The sequence below is a fragment of the Polypterus senegalus genome, chromosome 11 (assembly GCF_016835505.1).
Source record: "Polypterus senegalus isolate Bchr_013 chromosome 11, ASM1683550v1, whole genome shotgun sequence".
Taxonomy (NCBI): Eukaryota; Metazoa; Chordata; class Cladistia; order Polypteriformes; family Polypteridae; genus Polypterus; species Polypterus senegalus.
The window spans coordinates 106,729,063-106,753,207 of NC_053164.1; the positions used below are offsets into that span (position 1 = coordinate 106,729,063).

The 24,145-nt window shown below is 38.0% G+C and overlaps 1 protein-coding gene across 4 annotated transcripts in view; it reads right to left on the reverse strand.

Moving 5' to 3' along the window:
• Nucleotides 1-24,145, reverse strand: part of slc13a4 (solute carrier family 13 member 4) — a 167,838-nt gene that overhangs the window by 31,500 nt on the left and 112,193 nt on the right. For all 4 annotated transcript variants that reach the window (XM_039769453.1, XM_039769451.1, XM_039769454.1 and 1 more), the window contains exons 3-8: nt 18,926-19,062; nt 7,662-7,864; nt 5,655-5,709; nt 5,347-5,386; nt 4,565-4,639; nt 518-699 (exon numbers count right to left, since the gene is read on the reverse strand). In XM_039769453.1, the coding sequence (XP_039625387.1) occupies nt 518-699; nt 4,565-4,639; nt 5,347-5,386; nt 5,655-5,709; nt 7,662-7,864; nt 18,926-19,062 (692 nt within the window). The remainder of the gene's footprint in view (nt 1-517; nt 700-4,564; nt 4,640-5,346; nt 5,387-5,654; nt 5,710-7,661; nt 7,865-18,925; nt 19,063-24,145) is intronic.

A 24,145-nucleotide genomic window follows, 5' to 3' on the forward strand; every position in this document is an offset into this window, starting at 1 on the left:
GAGCAAAGGCTGTAAATACTTATGTACATGTGATTTTTCAGTTTTTTTATTTTTAATAAATTTGCAAAAACCTCAAGTAAACTTTTTTCATGTTGTCATTATGGGGTGTTGTGTGTAGAATTCTGAGGAAAAAAATGAATTTAACCCATTTTGGAATAAGGCTGTAACGTAACAAAATGTGGAAAAAGTGTTGCGTTGTATGTCATAGAAAGCCAAAGCCACATTTATATCAAAGCAAATAGCAGCTAGGTTGCTTAATAATTATAAGCAAGGCTAGGTTATCACATCACTTGCCTCAGTGACTACTGAACAGCATTTTACTCATTAAACAGTAGATCTAGCATGTACAATAAAATATAAATGTCACCCTCTTAAAGAGGCAACAGCTTAACATACACTGGATTAAGCTGTAAAAAAGATTAATACATAGTCAAATATAATAGGTGCCTTTGAAAAAGCATACAATATATACTTACATATATGTTATTTAAATATCTAACTGAAAATGCTAATCTACCTGTTGAATTGTTCAGCAAAGATAAGATTGGTAGATGTTCCAGTAATAGTGATGAGTCCCCCAATAGTAGCAGCATAAGTAATGCTCAGAGACAAACATTTGCAGATCATGTGGTCGTTCTTGGTTAGGTATCGTAGTTCTGGTTTCTGGTTGTTTTGCGATTCAACAATACATATTTCTCTCTGTTTAGAAATAAATAAAGCAATTAGAAAAAGCAAGCAGTTTCAGATATATTGTGTTTTACTTTCTGGAAAGCCTTTCTTAATGTTTTTGTTATTAATTCATATCAAAAACAAATTACAACAAATTGCTAAATAACTGTAGCGAAATAAAAAACAAAAACAATATATTTTATTTCCTCAATTTTTAACCCTTTTTCAGCAGTGTGCTAACAACTGTTATTAACTTTATATACTACTTTACTACAAAACAACGGTTGCTTTAATTTATGAAAAGCTTCAGAATAAAATCCTGGAGAATGATAACATTAAATTTTGGGATGTGGGAATGGGAATTTCATAGTGTACAGTTAGGTCCATAAATATTTGGACAGAGACAACTTTTTTCTAATTTTGGTTCTGTACATTACCACAATGAATTTTAAATGAAACAACTCAGATGCAGTTGAAGTGCAGACTTTCAGCTTTAATTCAGTGGGGTGAACAAAACGATTGCATAAAAATGTGAGGCAACTAAAGCATTTTTTTAACACATTTCAGGGGCTCAAAAGTAATTGGACAATTAACTCAAAGGCTATTTCATAGGCAGGTGTGGGTAAGTCCGTCATTATGTCATTATCAATTAAGCATATAAAAGGACTGGAATTGATCTGAGGTGTGGTGCTTGCATGTGGAAGATTTTGCTGTGAACTGACAACATGTGGTCAAAGGAGCACTCCATGCAGGTGAAAGAAGCCATCCTTAAGCTGCGAAAATAGAAAAAAAACCCATCCGAGAAATTGCTACAATATTATGAGTGGCAAAATCTACAGTTTGGTACATCCTGAGAAAGAAAGCAAGCACTGGTGAACTCAGCAACGCAAAAAGACCTGGACGTCCACGGAAGACAACAGCGGTGGATGATCGCAGAAACCCCTTCACAACAGCCAACCAAGTGAACAACACTCTCCAGGGGGTAGGCGTATCAATATCCAAGTCTACCATACAGAGAATACTGCATGAAAGTAAATACAGAGGGTGCACTGCAAGATGCAAGCCACTCATAAGCCTCAAGAATAGAAAGGATGGATTGGACTTTACTCAAGAACATCTAAAAAAGCCAGCATAGTTCTGGAAAAACATTCTTTGGACAGATGAAACCAAGATCAACCTCTACCAGAATGATAGCAACAAAAAAGTATGGAGAAGGCGTGGAACAGCTCATTATCCAAAGCATACCACATCATCTGTAACATGGTGGAGGCAGTGTGATAGCTTGGGCGTGCATGGCTGCCAGTGGCACTGGGGCACTAGTGTTTATTGATGATGTGACACAGGACAGAAGCAGCCGAATGAATTCTGAGGTGTTCAGAGACATACTGTCTAGTCAAATCCAGCTAAATGCAGTCAAATTGATTGGGCGGCGTTTCATGATACAGATGGACAATGACCCAAAACATACAGCCAAAGCAACCCAGGAGTTTATTCAAGCAAAGAAGTGGAAAATTCTTGAATGGCCAAATCAGTCACCTGATCTTAACCCAATTGAGCATGCATTTCACTTGTTGAAGACTAAACTTCAGACAGAAAGGCCCACAAACAAACAGCAACTGAAAGCCGCTGCGGTAAAGGCCTGGTAGAGCATTAAAAAGGAGGAAACCCAGCATCTGGTGATGTCCATGAGTTCAAGACTTCAGGCTGTCATTGCCAGCAAAGGGTTTTCAACCAAGTATTAGAAATGAACATTTTATTTCCAGTTATTTAATTTGTCCAATTACTTTTGAGCCCCTGAAATGAAGGGATTATGTTAAAAAAATGCCTTAGTTGTCTCACATTTGTATGCAATCTTTTTGTTCAACCCACTGAATTAAAGCTGAAAGTCTGCACTTCAACTGCATCTGAGTTGTTTCATTTAAAATTCATTGTGGTAATGTACAGAACCAAAATTAGAAAAAATTTGTCTCTGTCCAAATATTTATGGACCTAACTGTATATAATATTTTGTGAAATGATTTAATAAAGTTAAAGCAGAAAGAGAAAGTCAGCGATTTATCAGTTAAGGCCATGCTGCTATTAACTTATTCCAAAGGTGATGCCATGGTAAATGTAACATTAATCTGGGAATGTTTTTCTAGAGAAACCAACCACTGCTAATTTAAGCATCAGCTAAACTTCTAATTTAAAACAGCGGTTCACAAGGGGTAACACTGTGGCTGTGGGTTTTAATTCTAACCAGTTTCTGCAACCAATGGGTTAGGCTTATGCCTAATTAATCTAATTGTTATCCAGATAAAATATTTAATGAACAAAAATGAGGAAACAGATAAAAAGTTAAAAATGTTCCAACTTTTAAAACAGTTAACCAAATCCCAGAATGTATCTGAATGTTATACCATATGTACATTTTCTTACTTGTTTCAAAAAAGTGCTTATTTTGCCACAATTACAATAAGTAGAAACAAACAAACAAAAAAAAAACTCTGTCATTTAAAGATCATTAACATTACTCTTTCATAATTGCATGTGTTAATATAAGTGGGTTTTACTTTATAATGCATCTTTATATTATGAATAAATTAAAATATTTGAATTAGGATATGATTTAAATATATAAAAGTATGTTTATGACTCTCAATTAATTGAACTCTTGTCTTCATTAAGATAGTTGTTATTCCCCAGTTTCTTGTACCTTTTGTCAGTTCAAAAATTGGTACATTTTTCTGTAAATTTAGAAAGCATTTTTTTGTGTTACACTAGGGTGTTTTCTTTTTCTTCCTCTTTCAAATATTCTGAGTATTTTAATCTTTTGTTCCTAATTACTACACAAGTGAATGGCACTAAAGTAGCCACTCCCCTTTCATATTGTGTTATTTGTATCTGTACAGCACTGATTGTCAAATTCCACTTAAAAAGGTGAACAAATTTGGGAAAAGACAGTTAAGCATCTTTAGGCAATTGCAAAAGAAAATACAAATTTCTAAATTTCTTCTTAATGTAAATATACTGGCATTTTTTTTCTAAATGCAAAATAAGATAAGAAATAATGATAGCTAAATAAACAATTAGATCAATTAGAAAAAAGACTGACTTATTGATTTGTTAAATTGATTGGTATTAAAACCTGGAGACTTAGTGGCACCTTAGGACTGAACTTGATGCCCTTTTGGATTATTAGTGGTTCTAGTTTTCATATACTGTATTTGAAAAATATTAACATTCTGAGTTCCAGAAAACTAGTCTGCTTTGAGCTGTTAACTGCACGTGAATTTATGCAACTTCTTACTTGCACTTTGGTCTTTGACTCTCTAGATTTTTATCTACACTTCAGAAAACAGAACAGAAGAAAAATGCCGTAGTGTCTCAGTAGCAGGTGTCATGCCATTCACTCATGATACTTTGCAAGCTATGGTGTCTTCACAAAATTTCCCTCCTCGACATACAGTATATGTACAGAGTGCTTTTATATTCCATCAACAACAAACTGTGAATTCAAGTTGGGATATCCTCTAAAAAGATTGAAACCTTCTCTTATGTTGTGTATCTTTGTGGCCACATACTAATTTTTTCAGATGAAAAGAAATCAGAAAGATTGTGTAAAGTTTTGCATACATATGTGTCAAAAGTGCATATGTGTTTATGAGTGAAAGTTTGAGCAATGATAAGGATGTATATAAATGTGACAAGGTTATTTTTCCTCCAAAATAAACAATGCTCATAATTCAAAAGTGATTTTCTGGAAAGGTTTTGTTGGCTCGATCAACTTTTGAAGAGTCTGAAGAGTTCACTGAATGTGCTACACTAAACATTTGATGTTTATCCTTCATTTCTTTCTTACCATGGTAAATATTTTTACAGTCCAACAATATGAATGGCTCAATAGAGGGCTCACCTGAGGGAGGTATCCATCATTCTGCCTCTTTCCAATGCTACTAGCACTGACTTTCATTGTTAACCCATTCATATCCTGTTAACACAAAAACAAATTGGTTTTTAGAATATTCTATTTAATTATTTATTGGATCGCTTCCTACTGATACACCTACAGATCTTCATGACTCCATACTGGAAAAAATATTACAATGAAACCAAATATTTTTATTATTTGGATAGAATTTTCAAATATTTGGTATATCATTTTGAATGTGTTTGTTAAATGTGTAATGATGTTTTTAATATATAATTCTATAAAACTATAATTTCAAAAGTGCTTATTGAGCCTATTGCAGTAATAGAAAACATGCAACACAAATAAATACAAAGGAAACACTGTTGGGGCAAAAGTTTATTTTAGTCTCCAAGAACCTAGGCTTAAATCTACGAGGTCACCAGTTCAGTACTCATACTGAGTTGGGATACTGAGTAAATGAAGTCAGTTGGCTTCAAATCTGAGAATATGTAAACTATATTATTATTTAAAAATATTTTAGGATATTGTCCACATTTGAGGGCACTAAATAAATAACATTTGATTGATTGGTGAGTTCTGAATGAAGAGATCAGGTCTCCCTCAATGTTTAAAGAATGATAAAGGAGTAATTCGTAGATGATAAGCTTTGAACAATAAACTGTTGGAATAGAATTAAAATGTTAACATTCAGTTTAAAACAATGTTAAACTGATTTCAATAATTATTTGTTAAAAGAAAAAACTTAAGTTAAAACAAAGTCAAACCTCAAAGTTTGCCAAAGTGATGAGTTCACTCTTGGAGTCACTGAAAGGAAAAGTGAATCAACCATTTAAAAATAGCGTTGATTTCAAACACTTCTTACTGCTATCTCAGACAGATGTCTTCTTCATTATCGAGCATAACATTTTAAAAAACAGTCAACAAATTACCAATTAGACGCTTTTAAACTAAACCAAAAAAAAAACAACTAATTGACATGCAGACAAATTAACTGTCTTATTTTTCAGTTGATAACCAATGCTGTTGTGTTCTGCACAGTACAAAGGCTCCATTTTTGTGATGGTAATCTTACTTTTCTTTGAGGAATAAGATCTCGAGTTGGTTTTTGTTGAAATTTTCTTCCTTGTCTGTAAAGAAAAAACCCATCATAAATAACAGCCACAAATATATAGAGCTAAGCTTTAGACTGTGTTTACACACATATGAATTAAACATTGATAAGATAAATTAGCACTCGAAAAGCATGACAGCTCTTCACAACACTCTTGCTAGTAACATCTGCATATAGAAAGGAAAAGTAATTTTTATAAATCAGACTTAGTGCAGGGTATGTAAGCATGTTTTTGCAAATGGTACAAAAGTAAAGGTTACTTCCATCCTGATAAAAGAAAAGAAGTTTAGAGACACAGTTCTATGCATCTTTTATTCTTTTCCCAGTGTGGGAATAACCTAAAAAATAAATTAGTCTTCAAATTGACTATATTTTATGGGAACAATGGTGCAATGTTTAGCCCTGCAGCCTTACAGCTTGAGGGTCCCATTTTAAAATTCTGTATCTGGAAATATCTTTGTGAAATTATCATATTATCCCTATTTTCACATGGATAGCCTATGGGATTCTTCCCAAGTCCCAAAGATGTATAGGTTAGATTATATATTAGTTCTAAATTGGCTCAATATGAAAGTGTGGGTGTGTGCATGAGTGTGCACTATGTTGGACTGGTGTGAGTTACGTTAGGCTAATGATGGTCTTTAAGTTTATTAAATCTCCCTTTCATTATGAAGGAGTAAACTTAATGTATTTTTTTTTTACTTATTTTCAATTCTTCTTGCTAGTCCACTGTCATAACTTGACTTTAGCTGCTCCAAGACAACAACTTAAAATGTTGCTGGGATAAGGTTTAAGAAAATAAAAACAATTATAACATGCTTCCATGACTGTACTGAAGCAGGGCTTAACTGGCAGCTTATATTTTAGTTAGTTTGTAGGCTACAAGCTGAAAGAGTGTTCAACACCAGATGTAACAGGTTCAGAAAATAGGTGCTTGGTGGAAATTCTAATCTAATATTCCCATTTAATTCTCATTTGAAAACAAAATATGACAAAATAAGGCATGTTTCTTTTTCTTTAAAGTTCTGCATTGTAATGTTCTTTGATTTGTTACAAATACAACATTGTTTTTAGAGGTCATGTAACACAGGTGGCTCTTGTTTTTTTTTATATTCCCTTTTCTGTTCTTTTTTCTTCTACTCTAATCCTCAGAAAGAGCTTCACTTGATCTTTTTATCCTGGTTACTGCATATGGTGATGGGGAAATAAAGCAATGTAACTTTTTATTTTTCTTTACAAGTGTGTAGGTGGTTGGGGAAGCAAAAAAAGGGTGAGCAATTAGGTTTGGTATAAAAGACTGGTTGGTTGTGCAGAAGTTCATTATTTAGAGAGTCTTCAAAATTCAGGTAAAAGGGTTGCATTTTCTGTTTTCCTCTGCTATAGGCAGACACTATTATGTCGCTGTTTTTCTTTTCCCTATTGTTATGATTTAAAACACTGACTTTTAAATTGTTATGCACTAAACGGTGTATATCATTCTGTCTGGACAAGTGCCCATGCTGTTGTTAAATAGTGATCTTGTTAAAACGCGGTGTCAATGTCGTTTTCACAGATATTGGTAATGCTAACTGCTTAGAACTCATCCTGTAAATCTTTAAGACTTGTGAATTAAGTTTCCTATGTGCTTATTCAACATCTGGGATGTAAAAGAAAGAGGTCAGAATCAGTGAAGAATTTAGTCTTGGTTACACTATAATGCCTTTATAGAAAAGCTCAGTTTGATACAGCCAGCTTTGCGGTCATCATTTATTTCATCAGATGCACCCATCAGCACAGCAAAACAGCTGTTAGTTTACTTTTCAACATTTAGAGAGGAAAAACAAGGAAGCATGCACTTCAGAAAACAAAATATGTGGCTTCTACATATAAAATTCCCCACTTTTAAAAAATCGAATCAAGTAAAAAGAAAACATGTTTAGAAAGGTAGATATTTGTAAGGGAAATATAAAGAAATTGTTCTCTCTTTACCCAAATCATAATTCTCGTCTTGCGTATCTCCATCAGATGTGGGAACACTGCTGATGGCTTCTTCTTCATCTCCATCACTTATGCCAGTTGTGATTAACTGCTGAAGGACAGCTTCTGCAATAGGCATTACCATTGCAGTTGTGGAGGTGTTGCTTAGCCACATAGACAAAAAAACAGTACAGCACATGAAGCCAAGGACGAGCCTGTAGGAACAAGAAATAGTGATTATGATGTATGTAAGAATTACATATACACTGCAGTTTCCAAAAATGTTTGGTATGCATAAAATCATACACACATTATAAAACTATCTAAAATGTTTTTTTCAGCTTAAACATAGTGAACAATTAAGGCAGTTTCTAGATATGCAGACCATTGGGAAATTAATTCATGTTTCTATTTCTAGTAGGAGTGACTACTGCAATGCAGTATTTACAGACTGTTTCATACAGTTATATAAGCAGATTTCAGCTAATTCAAATGCTTCAGCAAAAATCATTCCTAGAACAAAAAATTACAACCACATAACTCATGTTCTTAAGTCATTACACTGGCCTCTTGTTAAGCTTAGGGGTGATTTCGAAATCCTCCTTTTGACATACAAAGTCTTAAATAACCAAGGTCCTGCTTGGCTGTCTGAACTAATCATTACCAGAATGTGTATTAAGATCTGAAGATGCTGGCCAAGAGATTCCAAGGATTAACAAAAGAACACTGTAGAAGTCAAGCTTTTAGCTACAGAACCCCAATGCTATGGAATGATCTGCCTGTTTATATAAGAGATGCTCCCTCAGCCTCCGCTTTTAAATCAAGGAAGAAGATTCACTATGTTAATTTAGCATATCCAGGTTGGAGCTGATGATTAGATGTGCATACTGCTTCTCTATTTGTTAGTCTTTTGTAAAAAGTACAGGTAATACAATAATTATAAACCATTACTAACCCTCCTCTATTCTGTTTCTCTTCTAGGGGTCCTGCTTTGCACTCGGTGCCACTGCTCTACTTCCAAGCGTTTTTCCTGCCCATGGAAAGACATCTTTCATACCGCAAGCCTTGGAATCAACAGATGAAAAGATTCTGTTGTCATACTAGGTGGCCCAACATGACATATTCTATAGAATGCCCAGGATTATGCAGATGATCTTTTGTGTGTAGGACACAGAGAGACGCTTAGTAACTATTAAACAGTTGTTCTGCTTTGTGGAACAAAAGAGAAAATTTTCTAAAGCATGGTCTTGGACTGCATTATACACTATTGACTTGAGCTGTTAAACTGGAGATCCAGGAACATCTGAAAGCTATTTTCCCATTAAAATAAATCCATCTACATTATTCATGTTCTCTAACATTCTGTTGCAATACTTGGAAGGACACATGATGAGGAAAAGAAGCTTCTGACTTCTTGCAACCTTTCTACACTTTAATCTGTACGTAAAGAGTTAGTATAAAACAGATTATAAACATAGTATCAATAGATTTGTTTTATGGAAAATTGCATTATTAAATTAAGTAGTAATAAATCTAAATATATATATATATATATATATATATATATATATATATATATATATATATATATATATATATATATATATATATATATATATATATATATATATGTATAAGTATTCACAGCACATCACTTTTTCCACATTTTGTTATGTTACAGCCTTATTCCAATTTTGCAAATTTATTAAAAATAAAAAAAACTGAGAAATCACATGTACATAAGTATTCACAGCCTTTGCCATGAAGCTCAAAATTTAGCTCAGGTGCATCCCGTTTCCCCTGATCATCCTTGAGATGTTTTTGCAGCTTAATTGGAGTCCACCTGTGGTAAATTCAGTTGATTGGACATGATTTGGAAAGGCACACACCTGTCTATATAAGGTCCCACAGTTGACATTTCATGTCAGAGCACAAACCAAGCATAAAGTCAAAGGAATTGTCTGTAGACCTCCGAGACAGGATTGTCTCGAGGCACAAATCTGGGGATGGTTACAGAAAAATTTCTGCTGCTTTGAAGGTCCCAATGAGCACAGTGGCCTCCATCAGCCGTAAGTGGAAGAAGTTCAAAACCACCAGGACTCTTCCTAGAGCTGACCGGCTATCTAAACTGAGCGATCGGGGGAGAAGGGCCTTGGTCAAGGAGGTGACCAAAAACCCGATGATCACTCTGTCAGAGCTCCTCTGTGGAGTTAGGAGAACCTTCCAGAAGGACAACCATCTCTGCAGCAATCCACCAATCAGGCCTGTATGGTAGAGTGGCCAGACGGAAGCCACTCCTTAGTAAAAGGCACATGGCAGCCTGCCTGGAGTTTGTCAAAAGGCACCTGAAGGACTCTCAGACCATGAGAAACAAAATTCTCTGGTCTGATGAGACAAAGATTGAACTCTCTGGTGTGAATGCCAGCCATCACGTTTGGAGGAACCCAGGCACCGCTCATCACCAGGCCAATACCATACCTACAGTGAAGCATGGTGGTGGCAGCATCATGCTGTGGGGATGTTTTTCAGCGGCAGGAACTGGGAAACTAGTCAGGATAAAGGGAAAGATGACTGCAGCAATGTACAGAGACATCCTAGATGAAAACCTGCTCCAGAGCGCTCTTGACCTCAGACTGGGGCGATGGGTCATCTTTCAACAGGACAACGACCCTAAACACACAGCCAAGATATCAAAGGAGTGGCTTCAGGACAACTCTGTGAATGCTGTTGAGTAGGCTAGCCAGAGCCCAGACTGGAATCCGATTGAACATCTCTGGAGAAATCTTAAAATGGCTGTGCAACAATGCTTCCCATCCAACCCGATGAAGCTTGAGAGGTGCTGCAAAGAGGAATGGGTGAAACTGGTCAAGGATAGGTGTGCCAAGCTTGTGGCATCATATTCAAAAAGACTTGAGGCTGTAATTGCTACCAAAAGTGCATCGACAAAGTATTGAGCAAAGGCTGTGAATACTTATGTACATGTGATTTCTCAGTTTTTTTATTTTTAATAAATTTGCAAAAACCTCAAGTAAACTTTTTTCATGTTGTCATTATGGGGTGTTGTGTGTAGAATTCTGAGGAAAAAAATGAATTTAATCTATTTTGGAATAAGGCTGTAACATAACAAAATGTGAAAAAAGCGCTGCGCTGTGAATACTTTCCGGATGCACCGTAAAAATATATTTTCATTGTTTGATTTTATGGTACATTTTTGCTTTTCACTGGTTTCCAATACCTTTAACACCATTCTGCCTCATCAACTGGACAAAAATTTCAATGCTTTGAATCTTGATATACAATATCCTAGATCATTGACCAACAGACAGCAGTATGTGAGGCTGAGGAAGTGTGTCAGAAATGGTGGTGTGTAATACTGGAGCACCTCAGGGAACTGTCCTGTCTCCTTTCCTGTTTACCATCTACACTACAGAATTCTAGCATAATACTAGGTGCTTGCCATCTACAGTAATTTTTAGACGACTCGTCCATCACAGGCTACATTAATAATGGAGACAGGTCAGAGTACAGGACAGTTGTGGGGGACTTTGTCATGTAGTTCAGGGACAACAACCTGCAACTGAACATATGCAAGACAAAAGAGCTGGTGATGGACATCTGGCATGTCAAAATGCCTCTGAGACCAGTCACCATTCAAGGGGAGGATGTGCAAGTGGTGCAGAGTTACAAGTACCTAGGGGTTTATATAAATAACAAACCGGACTGGTCTGACAACATAGTGGCACTGTACAAGATGGGCCAGAGCAGACTGTACTTCCTAAGAAGACTCACATCTTTTGATTTATGCAGCAAAATGCTGGAAAAGTTTTATCAGTCCATAGTAGCCACAGTGTTATTCTATGCTGTAGTCTCCTGGGGAAGCAACTTGAGCTCAAAAGAATCACAACCTGAACTGAAGCTGCCTGAATCAGCTTATCAGGAAAGCCTGCTCTAACACAGGGTGAACCATGGACATACTGAAAGCTGTTGTGGAAAAGAGGATGGTGGTGAAGTTGGAAAGCATCATGAAAAATCCCCTCCATCTCATCAAGGAGGCTCTCTCTCTAAGCACTTTAGCTATAGGTTCATTCCACCATGGTGTGCTAAGAAGCGACTCTGGGGGCCTATTCTTGTTCTTCCAGATGTAAACCATTAAGCTAATTTTGATATATCTAAACAAATAGTTGACAGTTAATTCCGCTTGATAAGTGCCCCACAACTGAAATTATTTTTGTTGACCCATCATTATCAGATGTCTATAGGTGCTAACAGACATCACTTTAACATTTTTTGTTTTTGCTGTTCTAAAGTAAACATACACACTATAAATAAGCACATTAAAGGTGTTATACATACAGTATTTTTTTAGTCTAGCATGTTTTCAGTTTGCATTTCTGTTTCAAATACTATTGTGTATTTGGGTATTGCAAAGCTGCTGCAGTTTTTGTTTGGGGTAATCAGACAATATTTTTGTGCAAAATGCCATGCATTATGAACACAACGCTTCCAATACTCATTCACTTTACCAAAGGTAATCATTTAAGGATCAGTAGACTTCCTCACAAAGTAACATTCATTGGGTTTCTCCACAACACAAATTGATGAATATACAAAAGCCTGGTACGTAACAGAATTAAAATCTTGCAGTGCTTCTTTATATTCCCTGCTCTATGTCAGAGTAAATATAAATTATTGTCAATTCACTAATAATCCAATTGTCCTTCATTCACTCAGAATATGAAACTAATGTAGGAAGCACTTTAAGACACAGAAGCTCTTAAGACAACCACCTTTTTCTACACTCTTAAACATACACAGTATTTAATGTTTGAAAAAGGTCTGAGATTAAACACTTGAGATTTGTACAAAGGTAATGTCTTTGCATCCTTCGAACAATTAAGCTTCAAATTTAACTTCTCATCAACACAATTTTTCCACTACTTTCAAATTAGAAACTTTGTTAAATAGAATCTGCCCAATTTTCCTCACCTCCCACCTATTTCTATTTCAGAAGAAATACTGATCAGTCTTGAAGACTCAGATAGCATCTCTACAATATATAAAAGAAGAAGACCCTTCTTTCAAAGATCCCAGAGTACCAATGGGAAAGGTTCTTTCACTTAATATTTCAGAAAAGGAGTAGAAGGTAGCACTGCACATAATATACTGTAGATCCATATGTGCAAAGCACTCCATCATTCAACTTAAAATCTTTTATCACATTTATCTCCTTTAAAATTGTCCAAAATGTGTCCAGGTCAAGATTCAACCTGTGAACATTGTAATCTAGCTCCAGCTTCCTTGGGCCACCTTTTCTGTTCTTGCACCAAATTATTCATAACATCATTCTGGACAAAAATCTGTGAATGCCTATCAGACAGCCTTGGTGTCACAATCACTCCTAACCCATTAACAACTGTATTTGGTGTACTCCGAGATGGGCTTAAAGTGGTGAATGACAAACTGTAATTGCCTTTACCTCACTACTAGCACATAGACTTATCTTGCTCAACTGGAAGAATCCCACCCAACCACTTTTAAGTCAGTAAGTAACTGATGTTCTATACTATTTGAAATTTAAAAAAATCTAATTCTCACTTAGAGGATCTGTTCTAAACTTTTTAAAAATATGGCAGGATCTAGTCAGTAAAATTTTAGAATAAGCTTCTATATTGGGGAAAAGGATACTCTTCCTTCCTTACTGCTTTTAAAGATTTGCTCTGGTTGTTTGTTCTCCTCTCTTTCTATTGGGTAGGGGTTGAATTTTCGTTTTGTTAAGTTTGACTTAATTGCATGGAATATTATTTGCTTCTAATTAAAATCAACTAAAAAGTAAATAAATAAATAAATTCGCACACAAAATCAAATATTTTTATGCAAAGTACCAGACCTGCATTGTTTGGCTTTTGTTTTGTTAGTTGTGTTCAGCAAGGTTATGTTTTTTATTTAACAGTAAGCATTTTTAAGTTTTTTAGTTGTGTTCAACAATAAAAATCATTTTCAATTGGAGGACTCTTTATGATTGCATTGGTATCTGAAAGAACGTAGTCATTTGCAAATTGTGTCCCTTTGTGGAAATACTATAGATGGCATCTCAATGGGAGGCACTACAATAATGTGAAGAAATATGGACACAGCTACGCCCAGTAGCACTTACTCCCATAGCCATGAAGTGCTTTGAGAGGCTGGTGCTAGAACACATCAAGGACATCATCCCTTACAGTATGAACCCCCTCCAGTTTGCCTACTGTTGCAACAGGTCCACTGAGGATGCCATCTCCATAACAATTCACACCACCCTGTCTCATCTGGAGAACAAGAACTGTTATGCCAGGCTGCTGTTTGTGGACTACAGCTCTGCATTTAACACCGTCATTCCATCCCAGCTCATCGCTAATCTCCTGGATCTAGGCCTTAGCTCTTCACTGTGCAACTTGATACTGGACTTCCTCACCGGCAGACCTCAGTAAGCGCAAATTGGTGGAAAAACCTCCTCCATCATCACCATCAACACTGGCACCCCACAGGGCAGCATGCTGAGCCCCCTGCTTTACTCTCTCTACACCCATGACTGTGTAGCTAACTACAGCTATAACACCATCCTCAAATTTGCTGACGATACCACTGTAATAGGTCTGGTCAGCGAGGACAATGAGATGGCCTACAGGGAGGAAGGCCAGACTCCTGGAAGAATGGTGTCAGGACAACAACCTCACCCTCAACGTTAGCAAAACTAAGGAGATGATTGTGGATTTCCGCAAACAGGCAACAGAGCACAGCCTCATCTACCTTGGAGGTGAGACTGTGGAGCAGGTCAGCAGTTTTAGGTTCCTCGGTGTCACCTTCACTGATGACCTTAAATGGACAAGTCACACTGCGGCAGTAGTCAAGAAAGCCCAACAACGCCTCTGAGTAAGGCCCGGATGTCCCCCACAACCCTGTGCAGATTCTACAAGTGTACTGTAGAATCCATCCTGACAGGATGCATCACATAGTGGTATAGCAACTGCTCAGTTCAGGACTGCAGAGCTGTGCAGCGTGTGGTGAATACAGCACAGCAGATCACGGGCACACAGCTCCCTGCGATCCATGACATCCACACTACATGCTGTCTCAGGAAAGTGAACTGTATCAGGTGGGACTCCAGCCACCCTGCACTCTCACTTTTCACCCTCCTTCCGTCTTGGAAGTTACTAAAGTCCATTTGGACATGCACGTCCAGGATCAGGAACAGTGTCTACCCAACTGCAATCAGATTCATTAACAATCAGTAACCTTGTGTCACCTCCACTGCTACCTGCACATATACTGCCACCGTCTCTATTTATTCCTAGGATTCTGGTTTTATTTATTTACTTATTTATATTCATTTATTTATTGTGTATTTTTTTGTCTATGTTCACTGTCTGCTTGGGCACATGCACATGACAATAAAGAATTGAATTGAACATGTAGTTTATAAGCTCAAAAAAATGAAAAAAGAAAATTTCATAAGAATCAGCACCTCTAATACTTAAGTCATGGTCCTAGTTTTTTGTATGTTATGGCAAGTAGTTACCCAAAGTGAAGGGATTTACTGTAAGTACCTCAGATAATGGTAGAGGTAACTGTAAGACTTAGGGATGTCAACAGAACTAATACTTTCAGTACCAGTTGATACCAAAGTTCAAAAAACATAACAGTTCTAGCTGTTTTTTCAGTATCTGTAGAACCAAATAACAGTCGATAGTGAACTCAAGTGTGATTGTAAGTAGACAAATTACTCCAGAAGGCAAAGTAATCACTGAGAAAAATGTGAATAAGAACTATGTATAAAAATGGTTTACAGTGATGATGGTACATCACTACAAGTTGAAAAGAAACGCAGAAGTCATTTCTAGAAGTAATTTGCCTTCAAGACAGGAGAACTTCAGCACATGACTGCAGGAACCGTGCTTATTATTATTTTAAGAAAGCCAAAACACAAACACTGGCTTTTGTTATTACCATTTTTATGCCATTACAGAGTCAGTTTATAAATAGCTTTATGCATGCTTAGTGAGCGCAATGATGTAACTTATCTGATGTGGGTTTTAAACGTTCAACTTTTAGTGTTATGATTTTGTAAAAAGAGACAAAATGATGAAGCGATGAATCGCCTTTTAATACAGTGACCTATACAGACCCTAGAAATAAACTAAGGCATCTCATCCATTCTCTGATTATGAAGAACACATCCACATATGTGCTTTTAGGTATCCATCCACTTTCTAATAGACTGACAATGAAATGAGCTACTCCAATTGTTAACATAAAATAAAATTTATTTAGTACTAAAAAGCACTGTGATTATGCCAGTTAGTAGAGTGGGTAAAATAAAATACTTCATTGCTAAATATGGAAAATTGTGACAAATGTAATGAAAGCACAAATGTCATATATTTGAAAGGTATGTTAGTGAGTATAATGCAGTCTACCAGTTAAACTAAAGGTCTAATTAATAATCTACTTCTGGACTAGCGTACATCTAAGCAATAAAAAAAGCCTGAACTGTCATATAAGATACTTTAAAAATAGAGAACAAAGAGTGTTTTACCAGTGTGTTACGGGATTAATGTAAAGCTTACAAGACTGATTTCATATGAGTAATTAAAATTTGGAAAAACGTAAAAAAAGCAATAAAGGAGAGACAGATTTAGAAAATTAAAGTTCCAGGATTTAGCTGGGGCAGCACGGTGGCGCAGTGGTAGCGCTGCTGCCTCGCAATAAGGAGACCCGGGTTCGCTTCCCGGGTCCTCCCTGCGTGGAGTTTGCATGTTCTCCCCATGTTTGCGTGGGTTTCCTCCGGGCGCTCCGGTTTCCTCCCACAGTCCAAAGACATGCAGGTTAGGTGGATTGGCCCTAGTGTGTGCTTGGTGTGTGGGTATGTTTGTGTGTGTGTCCTGCGGTGGGTTGGCACCCTGCCCAGGATTGGTTCCTGCCCTGTGTAGGCTGGGATTGGCTCCAGCGGTCCCCCGTGACCCTGTGTTTGGATTCAGCGGGTTGGAAAATGGATGGATGGATTTAGCTGTATTTGAAAATTGAATATATTTGACTCATCTGTTACTTTTTAGTTTGTTTTTGAAAAGCTAATGAAGCAAATATAAATCTTACAACAGCAAATGTTACAAACTTAACAGAATGATTCTCTTACAAACCAGATTTTAAAAATATGTTGCTACAAAAAAAGATTTAAAGAATTTCTTTAAATAACAATAACTTGAATTATCTTGGAATTCACTAATTCATCACAACAGATATAATAATGCTTGAATTTTTATATTTAGTAAGCAATATTTTTCAGTTACTGGAGAGAAGATGTCAGAGAAACAATTTGGAATTTGTACATGGTAAGACAAATTAGGTAATCAATGTTGATATCATTCTTTATAAACCCTATGCTAAATTCCCCTCAAGATTATAAAATTTCCCCAATTTGTTGTTACACTGTTGGGAACCCAATGTCCATCGCATATTAAATTTTTTATGAATGCCAATAGGGTGGCACGGTGGCACAGTGGGTAGCGCTGCTGTCTCTCAGTTAGAAGACCCGAGTTCGCTTCCCAGCTCCTCCCTGCGTGGAGCTTGCATGTTCTCCCTGTGTCTATGTGGGTTTCCTCCCACAGTCCAAAGACATACAGGTTAGGTGCATTGGTGATTCTAAATTGTTCCTAGTGCGTGCTTGGTATGTGTGTGTCCTGCAGTGGGCTGGCGCCCTGCCCGGGGTTTGTTTCCTGCCCTGTGTTGGCTGGGATTGGCTCCAGCAGACACCCGTGACCCTGTAGATAGGATATAGCAGGTTGGATAATGGATGGATGAATGCCAATTCTAGTTTACTTAAATGATAGTTGAATAACTTTTTGAAGGGCATAACAGTATTTTAAAGGTGCTGTCACTGCTGTGGCAAGTGTGGCATAGTTTTTGGCAGACAGTTTGGTGTAGGGGTTAAGGATTTGGAGGCTATGGGTTCAGATTCTGGCAATGATACTGTATGACCACAAGCAGGTCACTTCCCCTGTCTGTGCTCCAATTGGTAAAACAAAAAAAATGGAACTAGTTGTATCTCAATTTTTTTAAGACACCTTGGGTAAACAAGAGAACTACTTAACGGATTTAGATCAGGTTTTTTTCTATAATTTGCTTGAACATTACGGTTGATTTTGTAACTTCTCTCATTTCGTTATGTATCATAGTTCTCTTGAAGTACCGATTTATTTGTGTGAATCCAAGAAACACGCAGCAGGCTGAGGGGAGGGGTGGGGGCACTCCTCACTCACTCACTTGCCAGCTTCGGGGTGTGTACCTTAACTCCGCTTAGCTAGCAAACGAGAGAACAATCGAATTCAACTTTGTTTGATATTCAAAATAAAGTGTTACTTTGGTCTTGATGAGTTTGTGTCCGGATATTCTCCTAAGTGTATGCCGCATTGAACAGATAGATTGCAATTCAGATTGTGGATTGTGAAATGATTTTTAGGAAAGATCGCTCACCCATAATTATATTAATCACGTTTTCAAATTTATGTGGGATTCATTAACCCTTTGGCAAGCTATTTGGAAAGGGGTTGCGAGCTACCAGTAGCTTGCGAGCGACATGTTGGAGACCATTGCTTTACAGGAATCGATCAAGCAGAATGGGAGTCTCAGAGAGACAAAAGGCTGATAGTGTTAGGAAATACATGAACAGAACGTAAAATAGGTAGTGAGGGGGTTTTAATTGTGTGTAGATTAAATGTGTGACGTTTTCCTCAGCTGAAATAAGGACATTTTGGCATATGGCACAAAAATTATCCTGATATTACTTACATGACACATAAAAGTCCTAAATTTCTGACTTTGATTTTTCCTCCTTTTTCCTATTAACCATGATGAGGTGTTTCCAACTGATTGCAAAATATAAACTGAAACTCAAAAACCAAATACATAATGACCCCTTAACCCTTCTCTCCTGCCACATAAGGATATAACCATGTCCACATCTGAAATACAGATCTACAAAGATACAGAATTTATGACAAAATGTATTAACCACAAATTTAAATCTTCTGTGCTATGTAATCTTAAAATGATAAGAAACAGTTGTATTAAGCAAATATTATGCCATCCAAAATATAATCATTTTGGATACTATTCTCTAATGCATTACCTGCTTCAGTCAATGTAAAAAAAAGAGTGTTGGTGATAAGGAACCTATGCCTAACTATTTCAATATGATCAGTGGAAGAACACATCTTAAATTTATGGACTAGAATGATACTTACATGCCAGGCTTTGCTCCAGCAATCATAACCATACGCAGAGCAATGCGTTTATGGAGGTTCCATTTCTCAATTGATGTAGCAAGACAAATGACGCCAATGAGAAGGAGGGTTGTGTCCTTAAAGTACTCGGCTGCAACCTGTATATGCAAAAGTAATTGGAATGAAATTACATTAACCTCTTAATAAGCATCTGTCTGTCTGGCTGTCTGTCTGTCTATCTATCTATCTATTTATCTATCTATCTAGTACACATAGCTCAAATATATACTATGGTGAGTCAACAAAATAAAATACCATACTTTTCTTTTAGAAGACCATGATACAATATATATCTTGTAAAAAATAATTGTCAGTATGATTAAAATATTCAATTTTTTAAAAACTGAAGGTATATAATTATATTTATATACCTTTGAGATATATAAGAAAAAAATATCTGAATAGATGTAGAAGATGGCACATGGCAAGGTACAGGTGAGATGGTTTGTATTAAAGGGAAAATCCATGCAGGTGACTGGAGAACTCCTCCAAGTATCAGTCTGCATAAATAGGGACATCCAGGGCAAGTTATTATCTATTTTTTAAAATTGATATTCAGAAAGATTCCATTAAATAGAACATTTACTTTATGAAAGGAACAAATGACATAGAACACCACAATTAAATACTGTATTTAATGAATTGTAAGTAACTAAGCAGATTTGCACTAAAGTACAGGGACTGAGATTTTTTCATATCTGGCTATTAATGTGAAGTGAAACACAAAAAAGATGACTGATTAATCAATTTTTTAGTCAATGATCTTAAAATCAATTAATATTTATTTCACAAAACATGACAACAGCACACACAACAGTCAAATAGTGTTTTATAAAACAAAAAAAAAACCTTTTCAAAATAACAACTAAGCTGTACAATAAAAACACAGTTAAATAGTAATAGACACTAGAAACTATTACTGACAGACTGTAAGCAGATTTTTATCAGTAAGTGCAAAAGGAGAATATACAACAATTAGAACAAGTAACAAAGCAAAAGAGCAGGATGAATTGATAAATTATGACAATATTCTTCTAGATTAGCAGACCTAGTAGTTTATTACTCTCACTCTGTATCTTTGTAAATAATAAGACCTTTTGAAACATAAAGGGTTCAGAACAAGGCCTAACGAAGATTTTCAAAATACTGGACTTGGATTTAATTTGAAATGTTTTGACAAGACAATTAAAGCACAGATAAACATAGTAAAATGGTGAAAATATTTAATTTAAGAGTTTTTTTGACTTACTCAGTAAATAGCTTGGTGTGCTTCAAAATTACTTCAGTGGCCCAGATTTATTTTTTCTTGTGTTTTCTGTTTTCATTAAATTACCTAACTATTTTCCCTCTGAGGGGCGGCACGGTGGCGCAGTGGTAGCGCTGCTGCCTCGCAGTTAGGGGACCCGGGTTCGCTTCCGGGTCCTCCCTGCGTGGAGTTTGCATGTTCTCCCGTGTCTGCGTGGGTTTCCTCCCACAGTCCAAAGACATGCAGGTTAGGTGGATTGGCGATTCTAAATTGGCCCTAGTGTGTGCTTGGTGTGTTTGTGTGTGTCCTGCGGTGGGTTGGCACCCTGCCCAGGATTGGTTCCTGCCCTGTGTTGGCTGGGATTGGCTCCAGCAGACCCCCGTGACCCTGTATTTGGATTCAACGGGTTAGAAAATGGATGGATGGATTTTCCCTCTGACTCTCCTCAGGAATAGAGCTTTCGTTTTTATGTAATTTCTGACATGAACTTTAATTCATTTGTAGAGAACAGTGTAAATTCAAATTTATTGTCATGTGCACTGTAAGGAACCATGTTTTCCTGTATAATAATAAGTAACAGAGGCAGCATAAAGTATAAAAACAGAATAGAAGTATAAAGTGTAATTGTGTAGGTAGGTGCGTGATGGACAAGTCAAATACAGTTGTGTGAGGTAGACAGAATGAGGTGGCTCATGGTTATAAACTCCAGTCAGTTATTTAGGAGTCTAATGGCCTTGGGAAAGAAAGAGTTCTTTAGCCTGGAAGTCCTGCATTTCATACTTCTATACCTGAGGATCGAGGCAGTTCTCCTGCGGACTCTGTAGTTGTAGATGCTCTGCAGAGAGGGTAGTGGGGTCCTGGTGATCTTCTCAGCAGTCTTTACTACTCTCTGCAGGCGTTTGCGGTCCATAGCAGTAGTGTTGCCGTACCACACGGTGATGCAGTTGGTCAAGATGGTCTTAATAATGCAGCTGTAAAAGTTGCCGAGGATCTTAGTCGACATACCAAACTTCCTCAGCCTCCTCAGAAAGTACTGCCGCTGTTGAGCCCTCTTGACCAGTTGTTTGGTGTTAAGAGTCCAAGTGAGGTCCTCACTGATGTAGACACCCAGGTATTTAATACTGCTCACCCTTTCCACTTCAAGCCCTCAGATGAACAGTGGCCGGTGAGGTCTCCTCTCTTTTCTCATGTCCACTATCATCTCCTTCGTGACCATGACGCCAGACTGTCCACCTCCCTCCTGTAGGCCGCCTCATCCCCACCAGCGGTGCGTCCAATCACCGCAGTGTCATCTGCGAACTTCAGGATAATGTTATCTTTGTGGGAGGCGACACAGTCATGGGTGAACAGGGTGTAGGGCATTGTCGGGCAACCGGTGCGCCGTGGAATTTTCTAGGGGTGCCGCAAAAATTTTTGTAAAATATTTAAAATTGCTAGTGTTTTTGAACTTTTGGTTGATTAAAAAGATAATGTTTAAAAAAAATCTATTTTATGTCGGAAAAACAGATAACGGAACACTTACGAAAATGAAGTCTGAAACGCGAGAGACTTCAAATGATCGACAAGGAAATGTGCGTCTGTCTTTCGAAAATTGATCCTCGCATCAATCTCATATGTGCTGAAAAACAATCTCACCGTTCACATTAATTAAATTTAAGATTTATCCTTTGGTTCCTTTATTAATAAAATGTCTTTCAAACTTGTAAAATTAACTGTTTTTATTGGCGATTGTCCATAGATTATGTCATCACGACTTTATTTATGGGCTGTCCCTCAGGTGCGCCGCGAAAGAAAATTTTTAGACTTAATGCGCTGCAATTCGAAAAAGGTTGCCTTTCACTGGTGTAGAGGATGGGGCTGAAGACGCATCCCTGTGGGGTGCTTGTGTTTGTGATAATGGTGGCTGAAATCTTATTACCAATCCTGAGTGGGGCCTGCCAGTCAGAAAGTCTAGGAGCCAGTGACAGAGGGTGGGGTGCAGGCCAAGTGCAGACAGTTTATGGGTGAGTTTATGGGGGATAACCGTGCTAAAGGCAGAGCTATAGTCAACAAAGTGCACCCTGATGTAGGAGTCTTTGTTCTACAGATGGGAGAGGGAATAATGTAGTGTGGCTGCGATGGCATCTGAGGTGGACCTGTTGGGCCTGTAGGCATACTGCAGGCAGTATGCTGCTCTGAATATGGGCCAGCACCACTCTCTCAAAACCAACGGTGGGATCCACCAGCTAGCAGTGAGGCCAGAAGAGGAGACAGAGCAGCAAGCGGGATTGGTGTCAGACTTTTTGAGGAACCCACGTACCCAAGCCGGAGGAAGACATTTTTTGGACTGAGCTTTTTAAGGACATTTGTTTTATGCTGTTTTTTAATTGTCTTTTAGAAAGTTCTTATTCTTTTAATGTCCTGTTTTTATGAAGGGGGTTTGGGTTTGTTTTATTGTGGGGATTGTTTTAGTGCTTTTATTGTTTTAGTGCAGTGTAGAGTGGCCGAGCTGTGGACCTGAGCTCCAGTTGCACTGGGTTGGCAGTGGCGTGGAGCCTTCCCGTGCAACTGGAGTTTTATGGGGGGTGGAATGTGGTGTTATGGGTCCACAGCTCGCTGAGCAAAGGCCGTTTTTTTAAATAAATAATCACTGCACTCGAGGTGGCTTCATGAGGGGGCGTAGTGGTCGTAGCAAGCCGCGGGGCAATCTACGGTGTGGGCGTTTCTCACCGTGTGCACAGGTGAGGGACTGCCCACATCCGTGATTGTTCCCGTGGCTAATGTGCTGCAGCTGCTATGGCCCCTCGCTGTATAAAAGAAGCACGAGTCAGTTGGGAGGGAAGAGAATGAGAAAAAGAAAAGAGAAAAAGAGAACGGAGGTTACATGGGAGCGAGAGAGGAAGCAGGTCGGTGCGAGAGAAAGAGAGACACGGAGTGTGTGGTGAGTGAGCAAACAAGCGCTAGTGGGCAGCTGCGAGGGCTTGGGTGTTAGGCTTACACCCAGGGGTTGTAGTTGATGTCGCTCCCGCTGAGTGAGCAGGTAGCGGGAGTGACCAGGGAAAAGCGACTGGCCGCAGAAGACCGGAAAGGCAGCGGGAGTCGGGAGGCTTGGTGGTGGAGTCCCGAACGTGAGCGACCTGGCCGTTGGTGGGAACCAAGTCTCGAGGCTGGGATGAGTGCCAGACCGAAGCCAGGGATCGGGAGGTCTCCAGTCTCGTGTTTGAGTGAGAAGAGGGCAGCTGCAGGGGGTGTCTCGCCTGTTGCATGGGCCAGTATGGGAGAAGCAGGTGAGGCGCCAGCATAAAAGAAGGCACCGGGATTGTTGTTGTTTTAAAAGACTGCTTCCACATGAAACGTTTTAACCTCGTTTTTAAAGGATTTTTTTTTTTTGTGTATTTTTAACCTCCACGTGTTTTATTGGATTATTTATTTGAACTTTGAATCACTGCACTTATTGACACTTTGTTTTTTGATTGTCTTTTAAATAAAAGCACTTTTGCACTTTTTACTATCCCCTTGCTCAATTGTTTATTGCCTCAACTGTCTAGCTCATCGGTGACATTACCGATGGTGTTGGGTTCAAGGGCTCCTGAACAGCAACGGGAGCATGGAGTTGAACCCACATCGTCACAGTATGCTGCTCTGAATATGGGCCAGCACCACTCTCTCAAAACACTTCATGATGAATGCAGTGAGTGCTGCTGGCCTGTAATCATTCAGGCAGGTGGATGTGTTTTTTTTTAGCAAGGGGGACGATGATCGTAGTCTTAAAGCACAACAGAATGATGCGCTGACTGAAGGAAAGGTTAAAGATGGAACAGAGAACATCAGCCAGCTCGTTGGCACATGCTTTGAGACTCAAGAACTGCTAATGTTTTAAACCAAAGGCTACACTGCCCTGCAGCTGCAAAGACGGGGCTGTCTGTCTGTGACTTCCATGTCTTCAAGACATAGAT